The sequence below is a fragment of the Polypterus senegalus genome, chromosome 17 (assembly GCF_016835505.1).
Source record: "Polypterus senegalus isolate Bchr_013 chromosome 17, ASM1683550v1, whole genome shotgun sequence".
Taxonomy (NCBI): Eukaryota; Metazoa; Chordata; class Cladistia; order Polypteriformes; family Polypteridae; genus Polypterus; species Polypterus senegalus.
Window position 1 is genome coordinate 91,271,047 of NC_053170.1, and position 17,360 is coordinate 91,288,406.

Genomic DNA, 17,360 nt, shown 5'->3' on the forward strand with positions numbered 1-17,360 from the left:
GCCTACCGCTTTTCACATGAATTAAGTTTATATAACGGAAAATGTTAAAGGGCTCATGCAAGTCGCATCTCCCGAATTACGCGCCGCCTGTAAGTGTAATATGCTCCCGTCCTTAATCGATTTCAGGACAAGCTACGCATTTACAAGAGTAAACAACTTATTTAAAGCATTGGCTTAAATTACCGACTGCCCATACGAAGATGAAACCTAAGTAACCATGTCTCATCAACACGATGCACCTCCGCGGTTTTAATTCTACTGCACCGCCTCTAGTGGAACACGGAAAAGTGCAAAATCGGTCCAAGCGTAGTGTCGTTCACGTTCTTCCAAAGGCGGTTCAGACTCGTCGCCCTGCCACATCAAATCGGAATCCACTCCGTAACTTTGCTTGTTTTGTAATGCCCGGCCAGCTCCGCAGAAACTCGCATGTGGTTTAATGTGCAACTCTGGGGGTCCAGCTTATTGAGACCTTCTAACCTGCCCTGCTGTGTGATAAAACTGCGCTTGGGTTACCTTTACGGTCCGATGCGATAGGTCGAAGTTGCTGTAGTACTCGTGTCTGGTCCAGTCCACGGAATCCTTAAGTTCGGGTCTGGCACTACGTTTTGCTTCTTTAATCCGCTTCTTACTCTTATGGTTCATTTCTCCGTCACTTCGCAGATAGGGCAATCACAACTGTTTGTAAACGTGAAGGCGAACAAAACACGGAGTCATTAAATGCTTACAAACTACCGGATGTATAAAAAACTGGCGTTTGTGGCTAAAACATAAGCTGCATAGGTTAAGAAATGCAGTGAAACAATATTTTTTTTACTCAAAAATTCACACGCTTTCACAAACGCCTCAACATGCGACCTCAACCAACCTACAAAACGCCTTCTTTGACTACAAGGAGGGCGATTTGCTGAAAATGTAGGAATGGTGTTCTTTTCCGGCGTCTGATTGGTAAAACTTGTGCGTGTGCGACGTAGCTGCTTTGTGATTCGCTGCATGTCGTCGAGATCCCGCCTTCCTCATGATAAAATCCACCCCTTGGAGCCATGTTAAGACTAGCGGAAGCACTTGGAAAGTAGTGAGGGGCATTTAGATTAACTTTACTGATTTTATTTGTTCAAACTACACGTTTAAATGGCTTGATTCTTTTTACTTGTTTTATTCATTAGTCTGGCGTATATGAGAAGTCTCCTGAGGATGAGGGGGAGTCGCATCAAAAACATACACTCCAATACTTAGTACATTATTTTGTATTTGTGTATATAAATACTTTTTTATTAATTTATATATATTCTGATTGTATTGTAGCAGCCTCACTGTAACACTTTAGAAAAGGAAAACACTGCAGGGCAAAGATGTGGTTGCAGAACAGTTTACCCGTAGCAGTTTATGAGGAATACACGAATGTAAAACAAAAACGAAGGAAACTGAACTCTTAACTATTTACATTTAGCTATAAAAGCTCACATCGTTATGGGCCTGTGAGACGCAGTAAAAGAAAACTCTCTCCCTATGCTGCGCTTGTACCTAATCTTTATATCCCACACCTTCCCGGTCTCCACCGAACCGTCCAGAAATCCCCGCCTACATTTCCAGCTAATTCTGTTCAGGGTACCACCTCTTTTCTAGTCAATCATATCTACGACGTATTCCTATTTGTGTCCCACCAAACCCCCCTAACCCAACACATTCATCCCCCGTTAGACACCAGGTTTCATCCAAGCCGGAATGCTACAGGGATGCGACAGGATTCAATATTCCATTATCATACTTTGTGCACGGAAACAGGGCAACGCACTTAAGATACATGATTAAAACAAGATTTTTCATTACAGACTTACAAATGAACGAGAACCTTTATTCTAGTTCTCGAGTAGTGACTCGTTCGCGAATCAAATGAGTCCAGACAGGATTTAGGATGTTCTTGCGCATGCGCAATTAAAACACACACACCCCCGGCGAAAAGAAACGTGCTTATGACAACTCAAAGTATGCGCATGCACTCTGGCACTCTCGTTGCGCGCCACTGAATATGATTCACTGAAAAGATTTGATAATTTCCTCTCTATGCGCACGCCGGCACTACGTTTAAAAAGTGATGGCAACACGTGTTTTTAACATTTGCACATGGGTCTGCGTCTTCATTAACCTGTTGAGCCCCTTGTGAACGCCATCACAAGGTGTTTGAGAGGGATATTACATTTAAAACCAGAGAATCTGTGAAATGTATTCGTTCTAGACTTAATTTTAATTAAATTCAGTTATTTTTATATAGCTTTATATTCAAAAAGCAGAACCTTAAAATGGCTCAAAAAATGTATTTTTAAACCGTTTACTTCAAAATGAATACAAAGGAGAAAAAAAAACAGCTCCCATCCAAAAGAACTAGAAAGAGAGACGCAAGCAAAAAGTAGAACTTACTTTTTTGAATATAATGAAATAATTCATAAAATGAGAGAGCCAATCACAGGCTCAGCATGTTTATTCTAAAATATGATTGCTGCAAGCAAATGGGATGACATTAACGCGACACGCACACAAACTTTGATAAATTCGAATCGGACATCTTTATTTCAAACAAGACAATACCTCGAAGTACTCGCTAAACTTTCCTGTTGTTTAGACCACAGGAAACGTCTGCTAAACTAACAAATTTACCGTAGACTGTAAAAATGTAGTATCTCACTCCTTTATACCCCGACTCCCTCAGAGGAAAACCGTTACTTTTCCACACTGTCTCCAAATAATTTCCCCTTGGCTTCGGAGTCTGCCCACTTCCCTTCATCTTCCCAAAGGTTCTTCAAAAAGCACTCGCTTCACTTGCCTGTCTTACCGCTATCAGTTCACTCCTTGGACCCGCCTACCCCTGCTCCCCAGTCCTTTGCTTTCAAGTTAGTACAAAATCTTCATAGCGGACAGGCAGACCAGACTGTCATGTTGCTCTTCTGGGAACTGAAACACATGGGGACAAGGATCTGGACTTCGCAATAGTAAGAAGGTCAGCTAAGGTCTGAGGACGTACAGTATCAGGACGAGACGTTAGAAAGCCCATAGGTGTTTCTTCAATTGATTTGCCTGATTATGTCTCCCCACCCAGGTAAGGAGCTAGGCGGTCCTGATGGAGATAAACCCTCCTCCCACGGTAAGGCTGCTACACCCAGTATACATTCTCACAGGCACTCTCTCAAAAACCTCGCAAGGGCCCACCCATGCAGGATCTATCCAATTTAAGGGATTTGCCTTTCCTCCTTTTAGGGCTATAAACCCCACACATGATCCCGACTCTCAAAAGGCCACCCCCATACTCAAATATTATAATATCTGTTATGTGTCAAGCTGGCTTCTTGCAAACATTCACAAGCAAAATTGTGTGCAACTTCCAATCCCTCCTGCAGCTCTCTGGAATGCTCAAGGTTGAAAGGTGTTTCTGCAAGATCCATTTGTCAGGATTCACGTCTGTTTATTTTGCCAAATTAATCCAAAAGTGTATAGTTTATTGTGGGGGGCGATCATTAAAGATACAATGAATTGTCAGAAAGCTTGTTTAATTGCTAAGAATTATCATATGTTACCAAAGGGTTTGTGTTTGTGAAATCCAGCATAACATTCTTCATAAACTGTCCCCTGGTAATACCCTTATAAGTAAAATGTTGATATAATGCAAACATTAAATGTAATTCACTACAAGACGTTGTTTTTTTCCCCGATTATCCCGTCTCCAAAAACCTATGATAAGAAATGTCTACGTGGACTGTCCAGAAATTCGGTTATTTATTTATTTTGAGTTAAGGGAGATTATTTTCATTAATGAGAATAAACCTATTAATTATACCACTTCACTTCTGGTCATTTTTTTAAATATTGTTTGGGAAATAATTCATACGGATCGCATGTAGTCCTCTAATAAACTTTTCCTCCCTGAATGTTTGCAATTCGTAAAGTCTCTTCAGATAATTAAGAGCCATAAAGCTAAGAGGTTGGTCAAAGCCTTCCAGTCTGTTACTGCATGATTTCTGCCCTTATGAGAGTACTGTTGTTAATGTCTTTTTTTGTTTGTTTGTTTTATTTATTCTACTTTAATATTGTAATATTTAATATTCTGCGGTGGGTTGGCGCCCTGCCCAGGATTGGTTCCTGCCTTGCGCCCTGTGTTGGCTGGGATTGGCTCCAGCAGACCCCCGTGACCCTGTGTTCGGATTCAACGGGTTGGAAAATGGATGGATGGATATTTAACATTGTATTATTTGTATTGTTACATATATGTTCAAATGTTTTGTATACATATTGTATGTAAACTTTACTATTAAGTAAGGAATTTTAAAATATACTCAAACCTGAACTTGACGACTTTTTACAGCAGCATTGACCACTGAGGACTCCGATGCTTGCTTTGGTCGCCTCCGCCCTCCAGCTTCCTCGCGACCCCGCTTATACAAGTAATGGGCGGGTTTAATAAATGGCTGGATGGATGACGGACGACTTTCTCTGCCGTACTCAACAGGGCGGAAGCGGTGTAGCGCGGCAAGGCAGAGGACGCGCCCCCTCCTAACGATTCCAGCCAATAAGATCCTCGAAGAAAGTCACTTTCCTGCAGAATGTGCGATACTCGGGCGTTTCGTCGGCATTGCAAAGATTTTTATTTCGAGGATGACGACAAGACAACGGATAGTCCTGGGCATCTGTATGTCCGAATTCCAGAGGTTGTTGTTTTCCTTAGAAAGTGAATATTTTAGACATTTAGTCGGGCACGTTTTGGAAATGTAACACTTAATGTAACGATGAAACATTACGGGCGCCGGTTTGTATTGCTATACGGTATTAAAAAATAAGATACGTCAATAAGAGGCTGTCGCCGTTAGCGCTTAGGTGCCAGATATTAATGTTGCGTTTATGTGTTTCTTCCTACTTTGTTAGGCTCACGTGAATTTCCTGTCGACTTTTTGGTTAAACTGTAGTTAGCAGTCTAATGGGACTGCGCCAAGGGAAATTAAGGATACTTTTTTGTGAAAGTAAAAAATGTAACAAAAAACTATATGAAATAAATGTGTATCATACACTTCTTTATACTATGCGACTATAAGAATTACATTTCAGACTGATTTGCTTATTATTATTTAAACTGCCATTGACATTGTGCGACCATAAGTAGTTCACTTCACCTGCCTGTCCACCAAGTGTAAAAATCGGAAGTGGTCTCCCCTTGGCTTTCTCGTATACTCAGATATGGGGATGGATATTTGAGGAGTAAACCGCAAGACAATGATTATATTTTTATATTATGCACATTAAAGAACCATGAACAACAAATCAAATTAATAATCTATTGAACGATTATTATAAAAGTAAAGTTGAATAAATCGTACTCTGCAGCTGCATGAATAAAAGCTCAAGTGCAACTTCCGGTTAACGGAAATAACCCAAAAGTTGATAGAAATCTACGTTTTGTACCTAATACTTGTATGCAAAATTTGGTTGACCTAAGTGAAAGCGTACACACAGACATGATTCCAAAAATTGTCTTTTCGGACTCCGGGAAGTCTAAAACGTCAAGATCAACTAAAAACACGACTACTTAAAAGAGGTGAAATGTCCATCCATCTATCCATTATCCAACCCGCTATATCCTAACTACAGGGTCATGGGGGTCTGCTGGAGCCAATCCCTGCCAGCACAGGGTGCAAGGCAGGAAACAAACCCCGGGCAGGGCACCAGCCCACCGCAGGGCGAGGTGAAATGTAAACGTTATTTTACTATCCGTGTTTTCTTCCAATCCACCAACTAAAAGTTCTCCCAGTCTAGAAAGTATTTTTGATTGCCTTCAAAAGAATTAAGGAAACAAGTTATGGAAGTTGATATCTAATCATAAAATCTTTTAATAAATTAGCAAACATAAGACATTTTAATTATTGGAAATTGAAGATGAAGTTACAGAGAATTAATAATTTAAGAGCAATGCTAAACTTATTACCACGATTTGTTATACCATAAGGTCAAAATTGTACAACAAAATAATTAAAATGTATAATTGGGAGTCAAACAATAACAAAAAAAAAACAAAAAACAGCAAGGGCCATGAGTGAAAAAATGGAAAACATCAATTTTCTAAACCCACTTTATGCTAAGTGGGGAAGCGTATCCCAGCAAACATATGGCACAAGAGAGGAGCAACTCATGGACGGAGCACCAGATCATGGCATGCTGAACACACACGTCCCACTTTAGTATCGCCAATCCACCTAAACTGCACATCTTTGCATTGTAGGAGGGGACTCATGCAGACATGGGGAGAACATGCAAACTCCACACAAGGAGGACCCGTGAACCCCAGTCTCCTTACTGTGCAGCACCATTACCAATGTGCCACCCAAGGAAACCATAATTTAGAACCATCTGGTAAAGCAAAACTTTCAGGCTGATAAGGGTATAAAACTAAAGGAATATAGAAATACATGATGGACATTTGTGAAAGAGAAAAAAGGGATAACTATTATTAATCTGGAGAATAAAACAATTAGTCATCATTAAAGAAGTCAGATATTAGTGGTGAAGTTGTATGACATTTTCCACTGGGAACCTGAAGTTTCCTATTTGTACCATAACACAGGAGCACAGTATAAGAAAGCAGGTCAGTATAGCAGCTGTTGTGCACAAATGAAATGGCGTAATTTTGTTTAGACAAACTTTTGGTTCAGCTTAGCTTCAAGTGCACAGCGTCAAGTGTGTGTGTTAGGAGATATCATTGGCTGTTTTGGTAGAAATTCTGTGTATTTATGTCCTTTCTCAAGTACAAGCAGAGGAATGTTTCACCATAGCATGTAGAAACTGAATTTGTAGGTTATCAAATAGGAAAATACAAATGACAATTGTATATAACTAATAAAATAAATCCAACAAATAAAATGCCCTGATTTAGCGATGGGTGATTCACTGTGCCTTAATAGGCATTCTAAAAGTACCACACTTAATTGGAGTACAACTTTCTTCTAAGAGGAATCCCATTATGTATATTTCCAAACACCATGCTGTGTATCAGGTGCTGTTCTGGAATGTTCCATAAGTGTTCATCTGAGTAGAATGTGAGACAACTGGGATTACCATAATATACAGTTTACAACACTGATACACTTCAAAATATTCATTAAGTACTTGTATCCTGAGAAGGGAGCATTGTCATCATGAAACATTTTTAAAGCCATCTGGACAGAACTTCTTTACAAAGGGATAATAGTGATTACTCAGAATTGTATTTGTTAACATCCATCTATCCATTATCCAACCCGTTATATCCTAACTAAAGGGTCATGGGGGGGGTCTGCTGGAGGTAATCCCAGTCAACACAGGGCGCAAGGCAGGAAACAAACCCCAGGCAGGGTGCCAACCCACCGCAGGGCACACACACCAAGCACACAGTAGGGACAATTTAGAATCGCCAATGCACCTAACCTGCATGTCTTTGGACTGTGGGAGGATTTGTTAACATAAATCTTGGAAATAAAGTAAATTATTCCATTTTCGGCTACAAGAGCCAGTAGAACCCTCCACTGCAGAGCACTGGCGTTAAGTTTAATAGAAAATGATTTTGTATGCCACACATGTTGAGGTCACAGGGAAAGATGTCCCCTCTGATCAGTTGACTTTTTGTCCAAGCTCAGTAGGTCTCTGCATTACGTTATCCACCGAGGTCCATTTTCTGGAGTAATAAATGGCCCTTGTACTGTACCTTGACCTGAATGCACAGAGTCAGGTAGGAAACATCTTAGTTCACAGTTGTTGCTGTTACCCGATTTTTTATTTTTCTCTATGGCAGAAACACATTAGTCACTGGTCTTCCTGAAACATCCACAAATTAAACCATTTTCATCACTGAACCTTTTAACAAATGCATCTGAATAACCAGCTCCTCACTCCAAGTAAGGATTGTTTCCTGCCTTATGTCCCGTTCAGTCAGAGTAGGCTAAAACGCACAAACCTGAGGTAAAAACCAAAAAACACGCAAGCTAAAGTTGTAAAGGTCTTGTTGCAGTAATGACTAATTCTGACCTTGGTGTAACAGTTGAGCGTTTCTATCCATGAGCCAACACAGTAGCATGATGATTGCTAAATTATACCGTTGATTACACCAGTGTGCAGCACCTGCTTTATTTGACTTGTATGTTTCATTTATTGCCAGTTACATGTGTAATGTTTATGCTTCAAACCATTTCTTATATTATTAGTGTATTATGTATTTTATTTGTGAACTTGTTTCAGCACTCTGATGCTGCAGTCAGTGTCATTTCACCTGCTTGTACTTCAGCTGAAAAAAAAAAATCAACTGTATCATGGATGTTGTAAGTCACCTTCGATAAAGGCAACAATCATGTAAGTAGATGTGATGTGAAATGTTGCATCTATCGCTGCCGAGATTGTCTCGGGCCCCTGCCAAATTAAGAAGTTTTGAAAATGATATATGATGCTGTGTTAAAACATTAGGAAACTGCATCTAGCCTTCACACCTATAGCTACTCCCCTACAGCGCAGTATTATCAGGCATGTGAATTAAAACAATGCAGAAGTGAATTGTGAAGTGCAGCAACATGTGTTCTTGAGGCCTAAAGCTGAGGAGCTCTGTCATAGAAGGGAAAAGCGCCTGGGAGGAAGAGGAACTTTACAGATGTGCATTGTTAGGGGTATAAGCTAACACTTTTATGTCTTACTGCGTTTCAGGTTCTCGATCCCCACTACGGCATGTATGTCTGGCCCTGTGCAGTGGTCCTGGCTCAGTATGTTTGGCATCACAAGGAGCACGTGATTGGAAAAAGCATGTTGGAGGTAAAGCAGTAATCTGCCAGTGAATTTGACTAATAGTTGGCTTGCCTGGGAAAAATCCCGTTGCATTTGGGTGCAGGGATCAACTTGCCATGTGTTCATTCATGTAGAGAATACACGTCCCCAAAATGGGCATTGGAAGAGGATTTTACAAGTGAAAGTGTTTAGCTCTAAATCAGACCTTTCAAAACCTTTAGTACTAATTACTATCATCAGAATGCCACGGTGACTATTGATTGAGCATGAAAGAAATAATTTGTAGACAACCATAAGACAGAGAAGACAGAAAAAAAGATGACCGGATGGTTGTCGTCTAATAGGTTGCCTTCATCTTATCATTTAAGAAAGAAAGTTTAATAGCCTTGTTCTGAATGGCCTTAGGAGCTACACCCGATGCTGTCAGATTGTTCATGGTGACACTCTGAACAATCAGCTTCTAGTTCTTATCTCTACATAAAGTGTCTTATGGTGTTTCCACCACGGTAGGGTGTGGCATACAGTACCAGTTATCTAGTAAGTAGGCAACTGGGATGAAAACACAAGAAAATAATTGTAGAGGAAAAAACCCCAAGTGGCTGTGTGATAGTGTTTTACCATGGTAGTGTCATAGGGTCACCCTGTTCTCCCCTTTTATGCTCTTTTTTTAACTGTAGACCAGAACAAAATGTCCCAAATCCTTGTTATACTTCTCATATGTTACACTAGCTTTTATATCTATAACCTCGTGGAACAAGATAGAGCACTAAAACAGGCAGGATGGTTAGACTGATTAAACAAATTCATGGACACCTACCTGTCCCCATGAGGAAATATGGCTTTTTACATAAGCTCAATAAACTATTTATGTATAAATTAACTTTAAGATTTCTATTTATGTCCAAAATGTAAATATGCAAAGTAAAATAAGTGTAGGTCAAATAATACAACCTAAATAGTTCATTTTGCTTCCATACGGTTACTTACTCTGTCTTAGTATGTTGATTCGTTTCTGATCCATCTTGGTCTTTACTACCACCTGGCCTCCTCCATGGATGGCACAGTGGAGAAACACAGAAGGAGAGAGCCACTACTCTGGATGAAAAATGGCAGAGAGACTAGAACTCTGTATAAGCCTCAACTTAAAGAAATCCTACAGGGTCTTGATAGTTGGAAGTGTGGAGAGACTGGAGTCTCTTGAAGCAGTGGCTGCCAAGTTTCCAATGACTCTTCACCACAACTCAGTCCCCATTCCTGCCTGTTTAGCTGCGGCTTATTCATGTCCTTTCATCTCAGCCACCTGTATTTCCATAGACTAGCTGGTCAGTCAGTTCCTGCATTGGAAATTTCAGCTAGGGGCTACCTGTATACAGAACTCTTACCTGATAAATGGACTGGCTAGTCACACTATTAGGTTAAAGACAATTTTACAAAGACAGTCCACAAAATATTTATTATACTAGACATTACCATTTGTTTTCTCTCCACTACAAATATTACAATTTTGAACACAAGCTTTTTATTTCCTTTATAGATTGGAGCTGGTGTTGGTTTGCCAGGAGTGGTGGCTGCAAAGTGTGGGGCCAAAGTCATTTTATCTGACAGTGCCAGGTTTCCTGCTTGTCTGGAGAATAGCCAAAGAAGCTGTGAGGCCAATGGTCTCTCAGATGTTGTTGTGTTGGGGATTACTTGGGGCCAGGTGTCCCCCGAGCTTCTTGACCTTCCACAACTGGACATTGTACTCGGATCGGATGTCTTCTTTGAACCCGAAGGTCTGTAATTCTTGCTTGGAAACCATTTGTACAAAGTTCAGTGAAGACGCCATCTTTAAAATATTAGTGTCAAATTTAGGAAACACTTAGCTTTGCTCCCTTACAGTGTTACCTAATATCTTGAATTTGAATCTCTCTCTCCCTGTCATTGTCAGTGTGGACTTTGCATATTTGTCCTGTGCCTGTGTTGGTTTTTTTTCCAAGTACTCTAGTTTACTTCCCACAACTCCAAAGATATGCCAGTTGCATCAACTGATGACTCCAACAGTAGCATCCTCCCACATTTACAATCACACAGGGTTAATTAAGGCTGATGTCACATGGGACTTTTAGTCGTGGAGGATGTCAGACTTGTTGACTGCTGTTGGTTATCTAATTGGAAGACCATGTCAGTTTAAATGACTGAAAATTGGTGCCTATGTCACAATTACCACTTGCAAGCCAAATTTTCAGTACAGCTGTTCTAATCCCTTTCTGTCACAACCACTAGCTTGGAGTCGGCTCTGTATGAAGAGTTAACAGCTATGGTGAACTCACCCACAATGGCAGTTCTTTTTTTTCTTTTTTCCATTCTTTTGTGGTACATAAAACATGAGACATCAGATAGACAAACTTGTTTATGAGGTCCAAAACAACAGTGTTTGTTACTCCTTGCATCCCTTGATTGACAGCTCTCCTGCACATACAGCCCACCCCATGACTAAAGACAAAATCAAACCTGTCATGAACTAGTTGGGTAGTCAGACTAGACAACCGGCTTCCTGGTAGCGTGCCACCAATTGCCTTCGACTCACTCGCTACCAATTATGTAAATGAAGGCTACGACAGAAAATTGCTGGAAATGTTGTGTAATGTGACATAGCCTTGACCTAACATAGACGAGGACGGAATACCTTGATATCCACTAAATTTATTTCCAGAATTTGTTCTAAAATAGTTCAGTAATGCAAACTATTCAGATATGGATCCATTGTGCACCGTTTCATATATATCCTGTGAAATATGTCTCCAATTACACCCTTATAAATGAATGTCCTTGTTTTCTTCATAATGTACTGTATAATTAATACACAGGGTGGCCCATAGTTATGTATATGACGTTTCACAGGCTGTAGCATTTAAACTACTGTGCGACACGTATCGAAAATGGCATCACTGTGTAGCCTGAGAATGGGAGTGAGAATGTGCTGGACGGGGTAACCCCTGCTGTGTTCGAATACAGAATGGCGTCAAATTGATTGTCGCTAGGGCAGTGCATATGTTGTGTGCGTTCAGACTCCGCAGCAAACAACTAAGCGGTGGTGAAATGGAGGATGGCAGTTGAGTTTGGAGGCAGTGGCCTGAATGTGCTATCCATCGCAAGAATAAACACAAAATTCGGCATCAGCGGTACTGTTTTGCAAGTGAAGGGAGCAGGTAGGCCCAAGAGTGTGCATACTGATGCCAACACAGCTCTTGTGGTGAATGCCTTTCAAAGTTGGGTTCTTCTTCAGGCGTTTATCAATCTGGATGGCGCATTGATGGACCATGCCTTGGAGAACGGGATGAATAAACATTTAAGGTTCTTGATGTTCCATTACGTTACATGATAGTAACATTGGTAGTTTCCTGACAATAACGCCTTTTCAATCATATACATAACTATGGGCCACCCTTTATATGCGACTAGTACTTACTTTGATATTATCATTGGCCAATAAAGTTTGCATATTTCTTTTTGATTGCTGTACAGATTTTGAAGATGTTATGATGACGATTTATTTTCTTCTGAAGAAAAACCCAAAGGCTCAGTTCTGGACGTCATACCAAGAAAGAAGGTGATCTCTTCCTTCCTTATTCTGATTTTCATATCTAGTATTCATTTTGTGGCATTTGACAAGATAACATTTTGCCTAACGATAATAAAAATACAACAGTAATTTCTAGATAAATGTTTTACAGCTGGCCACAAATAGAGCAGTGCCAGTTTTCATTACAAGATAGCAATTCCTAAATGTTTAAAGTGTTACTTTTAGGCTGGAATACTTTATTTTTTTAATATATTGCTTACCCCATGTAATCTGTAGTAATTATAAAAATTTATACTCTATTTTTTCATGTACAGTAGAACATACACAACTAAGTTTTTGACAAGGTAAGGGTCAATGGTGACCAATTCCAGACAACAACAAACTATCAAAAGGTCCATGAAACATATCATATTAGTCGTCCAGTCAAGTCATCCAATCATAAGCTCACAACATCCCAACACATGTATGTCTCTATTATAAAAGAAATCCTGGGAGAGAAAGACTAGGGAGATGAGATGTGATCTTCATGTGAAGATCACGGAAGACACTTAAAAGACCCGCAAGACGAAAGAGACTGGCCACAGAGCGTCTCACGGGGACCTTAAATATGAAACTTTGTGCCAAGAGATTGACCCAGGACCATCAAATGGGATGAAACATGAGATTCTTGCAAGACACGCACTACTTACAACCAACAGGCAGCAAAACACTCAGTCATGTAAAGGCTTTGAGCACACACAGATCCCTTGCTCTCAGAGCATATAAAACATATAAGGACACTAGGTTATAGATGAAAAGTCGGCGACTAAGCGAAGAAGAAAGAGCAGTGCGAAGAAAAGAGACTCGAGCGTTGGAGAGAAAAAAAATGTAAAAAAAAAAAGAATAATCTAGGTGCAAATTCAGAAAATAAGGTAATCAGCCTGGAAGAAGTGGAATTGAAAAAAAGCATGTCCAATCAGGCTCAGAATTAAAAGACAAAGCAGAACTTCATAAAAATGTTCAAAAATGTTGGCGCTATACACATGCAGAGCAGGTAAGAGATTATGAAAGCAGTGGAATTCGAAATGCTCAAAAAAAAGTTGGCGTGACACAAATGCAGAGAAAATGATAAGAATATGAAAGGAAAATTAGAAAGTATCAAAAAAAAAGAAAGTAAAGATCATAGTAGTACAAATAAACGGAAATTATTACTCGAAAAAGGCAAAATAATCTCCACGGACCAGGTGTCATTGGAAAAAAAAAGCAAGACAAAGCAAGGTCAGAAATAAAAGACAAAGTAGAAAACAAAGTAAAACGTCATAAAGAGGTTAAAAAACAAGGGGGCCAAACACATGCAGAGCAGGTTAGAGATAATGAAAACTGGAATTCAAAAGACTCAAAAAAAAAAAAAAATAGGCGTGATACACATGCAGAAAAAGAGAAATTATTACTTGGAGAAAAATGGAAAAGGCGAATAGAGATCGAATATATGGACATAAGTGATATGTCAGAAGTATGTAAATATAGTAAGGCTTTGAAGTTTAAGTCGGAGAATTTCAAAAACGGGGTTTACCTCACATGCATTTATTGGTTACTTTGATGTGGATTGCTTTGTCTGTGCTGAAATTCCAAACAGAGAAACCTATCCTGAGTTATGGTACAAAGTCATTAAACACGTCTCAGTGACCTCATTAAAAAGATTCAGCATGTTGGGACTCAAAAGATTCCAAATATTGTTTTTACAGAAGTTCTGAAATAAAAGTGAAACTAATGAAATAGCAACAATTCAAAGAAAAAAAAATCTTAAAAGTGTATCCAGAAAACCAAGCATGGGGGATGTCGAGCGAAGCGAGCAGGGGGCAAAGCCCCCTAGTTTTTAATAAATTATTAAGGAAACCACTTCTGGAAATTGTTCCGGTGAAAGAAAATGGAATGAAATTAGATGCGAATAAGCATTTTAATTGAAGAGCTGTCTCTCTGACTCATTCCTTGGTCACGTGTCCGGCCCAGTAACAGCTTATTCATTGGCTAACATTGCGCTTCACGTGACACCAACAAAAAGTACTCACTGAGACATGTTAAACTAAAGCTGAAAAATTAGAAAAGTATGTGGAAACATCATCAGGAAGAGAATATGCTTAATACTTGTGAATATCTGAGGGGCTAGAACCAAGCAAAAGGTCGACTCACCCATGCAGTTTTACAGACCTTTGCTAAATAAGCCTGACGTACTCTAGTTGTGGCTCTGAACGCAAGTGTAATGGCAGGGGGCTAGCCTACAATTCAGACGCTCAAATGCATCAGAAAGTATTCTGTTTTTCTTCAAAAGAGCATTTTTCAGAAAGGGTTCATTTAACAATATTTTAGTAAAAATCCACTTGTTTGGGACGTTTTCTGCATACGGCTGGACAACTAATGTGGATGAGACAAGAGTAAAATGAGATTTTCGCTTTTCCATGGACATTTTTAACATTGTATGCCATTGTACAACATTGTTTTTTATTATATCACAAACTATTTTACCTGCAAAAAAACATTAGAAAAATTGTCAGGACCATCACTACAAACTACGTGGAGTAATGTGGCATATTCCTTTAAATTGAAAGCAACAAAACCAAAAAGACAGAAATAGTTACTTATCAGCAAGTCTGCACCTGGGATCGAGTAGAAGTCACCTAGTGTAGGTAAGAGATGTGAATGCTACTGTACTTGTCTCTGATAAAAAGCACTGCACTTTACCTAAAGCAGCACAGACCCAGTGTGCAGGTTCAAAACCTTCATCTCATTCTGTTGCCACCTGTAGAGTCTACATGTTCACACTGTGTATTTTTTCTAGCCTTCCAGTACACCTTGAGAGACAGACAGTCTCTCTAGTACAGTCATTAGGCAGGGACAGATTTAAAAGCACATTAATATGTAAAGAAGGTTGACTGGCAATAAGCATCACTTGTTAGTTTCAGACCCTGTGATAGATTGGCACCCCATCCAGATGTATGTAGTTCCTGCTTTGTACCTGGTGATTGCTGCTGTAGATGCCAGCTGGCCAAGATAAGTGAGTTAGAAGGATGGATGGAACAATCAGAACTTAATTCATGCAAACATGGGCGGAAAGTGTAAACTCCAGATACAGCAGATAGTGCCCAGGCTGGTATTTAAGCCCACATATATGGAGCTGCAAGGGTTAGTTGCCAATGATATCTTATCTTACAGCATTACTACATCCTCTACCAGTAAGCATGTGACTGCTGCATGTTGTGAAATAACTTTTTTTTTTTTTTTAGTAGTGACTGGTCCATTGAAGCAATCCTGCAGAAGTGGGATTTACAGTGTGTTCACGTCCCTTTGGAGCTGTTCAATGCAAACAAGGAATGCTTAGCACAATCTAATTTACCTGGCAGACACAGTGTGCAGATGATCATCATCACATTGAAAGACACACACATTTGATTTGGGTTGATGGTGAACAATGGCCATAGCTGCTATGCAATGCAATTTAAATTCCAACTTGCAAAATCAATAAGGACAGTAAGAGAGAAAAAAGACGGTTCAGCAGTGGACACCAAGTGTTCAAGCTGTAAAAATAAAAATGAACAGAGCTTGTCACCTGGAGCAAAATCAAATGAGATTTCTGTGAAGTTTCTCTACCACTGAGGAATGGCTCAGGTCATTTTTTGAATCGTAACTGTACAAAACAATTGGAGAAAGTAGGGGTTTTAGGCCTAATTTCATAGAAGCCACTACAAAAAAGTTGGATCATATTTAATGGGAAATATTATAAAAAGTCAGAGGTAACTTTACCATCAGAGTTACAGGTTTTTAGCCATAGCATTCTTTTACTTCAAGACCAAACCATGCTACTGGGTGTCTAGTGAGGGCTGTTCATTTTGTCACAGACCCCACTAACTAGCTGTTTAATGCATAAAACACATTTTGGTGCAGCAAGCAGGCTCACCAACACCTCTACTTCAACAGATGATGAATTTCATATTTTTGGCTCTGCGTGCCACCACAATGGATTTGAAATAAAGCAATCATTATGTGATTGAAGCTTTCAGCTTTAATAATTAATAATTCTTTGCATTTATATAGCACTTTTCTCACTACTCAAAGTGCTCAGCAATTGCAGGTTAAGGGCCTTACCCGAGGGCCCAACAGAGCAGAGTCCCTACTGACATCTAAGGGATTTGAACCAGCAACCTTCTGATTGCCAGTGCAGATCCCTAGCCTCAGAGCCACCACTCAGCTTTAATTTAAAGGGGTTTAACCAAAAATATCATTTAGGAATGACAGCTATTTTTATACATGGTCCCGCCAATTTCAGGTATTCAAAAGTATTTGGACAATGGACTGACAAGTTGTTCCACAGCCAGGTGGGAGCAGTTCTCCCATTATTTCATTAACTATTAAGCAGGTAAAGGTCTGGAGTTGATTCCAAGTGTGGAATTTGCATTTGGAAGCTGTCACTGTGAACTCTCGATATGAGGTCCAAAGAGCTGTCCATGCAAATAAAAATAGACCATCATTAGGTTGAGAAAACAAAACCATCAGAAAGTGAGCAAAAACACAAGGAGTAGGCAGTCAGTTGGTTAATTCTTAAAGAGAAGGAACACACTAGTGAACTCGGCAGCCGGAGAAGGTCTGGAAAACCACAGAAAACAACTCTGCTCGACGATCACAGAATTCTACTTTGGCGAAATAGAACCCCTTCATAACATTTAGCCAAACCAAGAACACACTCTGGGAGGGTAAGACCTATCATCGCCAGATTCTACAATCCAGAGAAGATTTCACAAGGTGCAAACCACTGGAAAACCTCAAGCACAGGAAGGACAAATTAGACTTTGTCAGAAGACACTTTTAAAAAGCCGGTCCAGTTCTGGAATAAATTTCTTTGGACAAAGGAAGTTAAGATCAGTATGTACCATAATGGTGGGAAGAGAAGAAATGGCTCATGGTCTGTACCATATCACATCATCTGTAAAACATGGTCATGGCATTGACAAGTGTAACTAATGGAGGTCAGTCATTGGTGTTTACTAAT

At 39.7% G+C, this 17,360-nt stretch overlaps 2 protein-coding genes across 2 annotated transcripts in view; one reads left to right on the top strand and one right to left on the bottom strand.

The window, feature by feature from the left end:
• The window catches only part of jmjd6 (jumonji domain containing 6, arginine demethylase and lysine hydroxylase), a 36,719-nt gene extending 35,825 nt beyond the window's left edge, over positions 1–894 (bottom strand). Inside the window, exon 1 of the mRNA XM_039739978.1 lies at positions 514–894. Within this exon, the coding sequence (XP_039595912.1) occupies positions 514–642 (129 nt within the window). The 5' untranslated portion in view covers positions 643–894. The remainder of the gene's footprint in view (positions 1–513) is intronic.
• A 3,667-nt stretch (positions 895–4,561) lies between these two features.
• On the top strand, positions 4,562–16,371 carry mettl23 (methyltransferase like 23). Its single transcript, XM_039740461.1, has 5 exons — positions 4,562–4,694; positions 8,701–8,805; positions 10,313–10,550; positions 12,283–12,367; positions 15,601–16,371. The coding sequence occupies exons 1-5, from the start codon at positions 4,590–4,592 to the stop codon at positions 15,764–15,766; spliced, it is 699 nt and encodes a 232-aa protein (XP_039596395.1). The 5' UTR covers positions 4,562–4,589; the 3' UTR covers positions 15,767–16,371.
• The last annotated feature ends 989 nt before the right edge of the window (positions 16,372–17,360 follow it).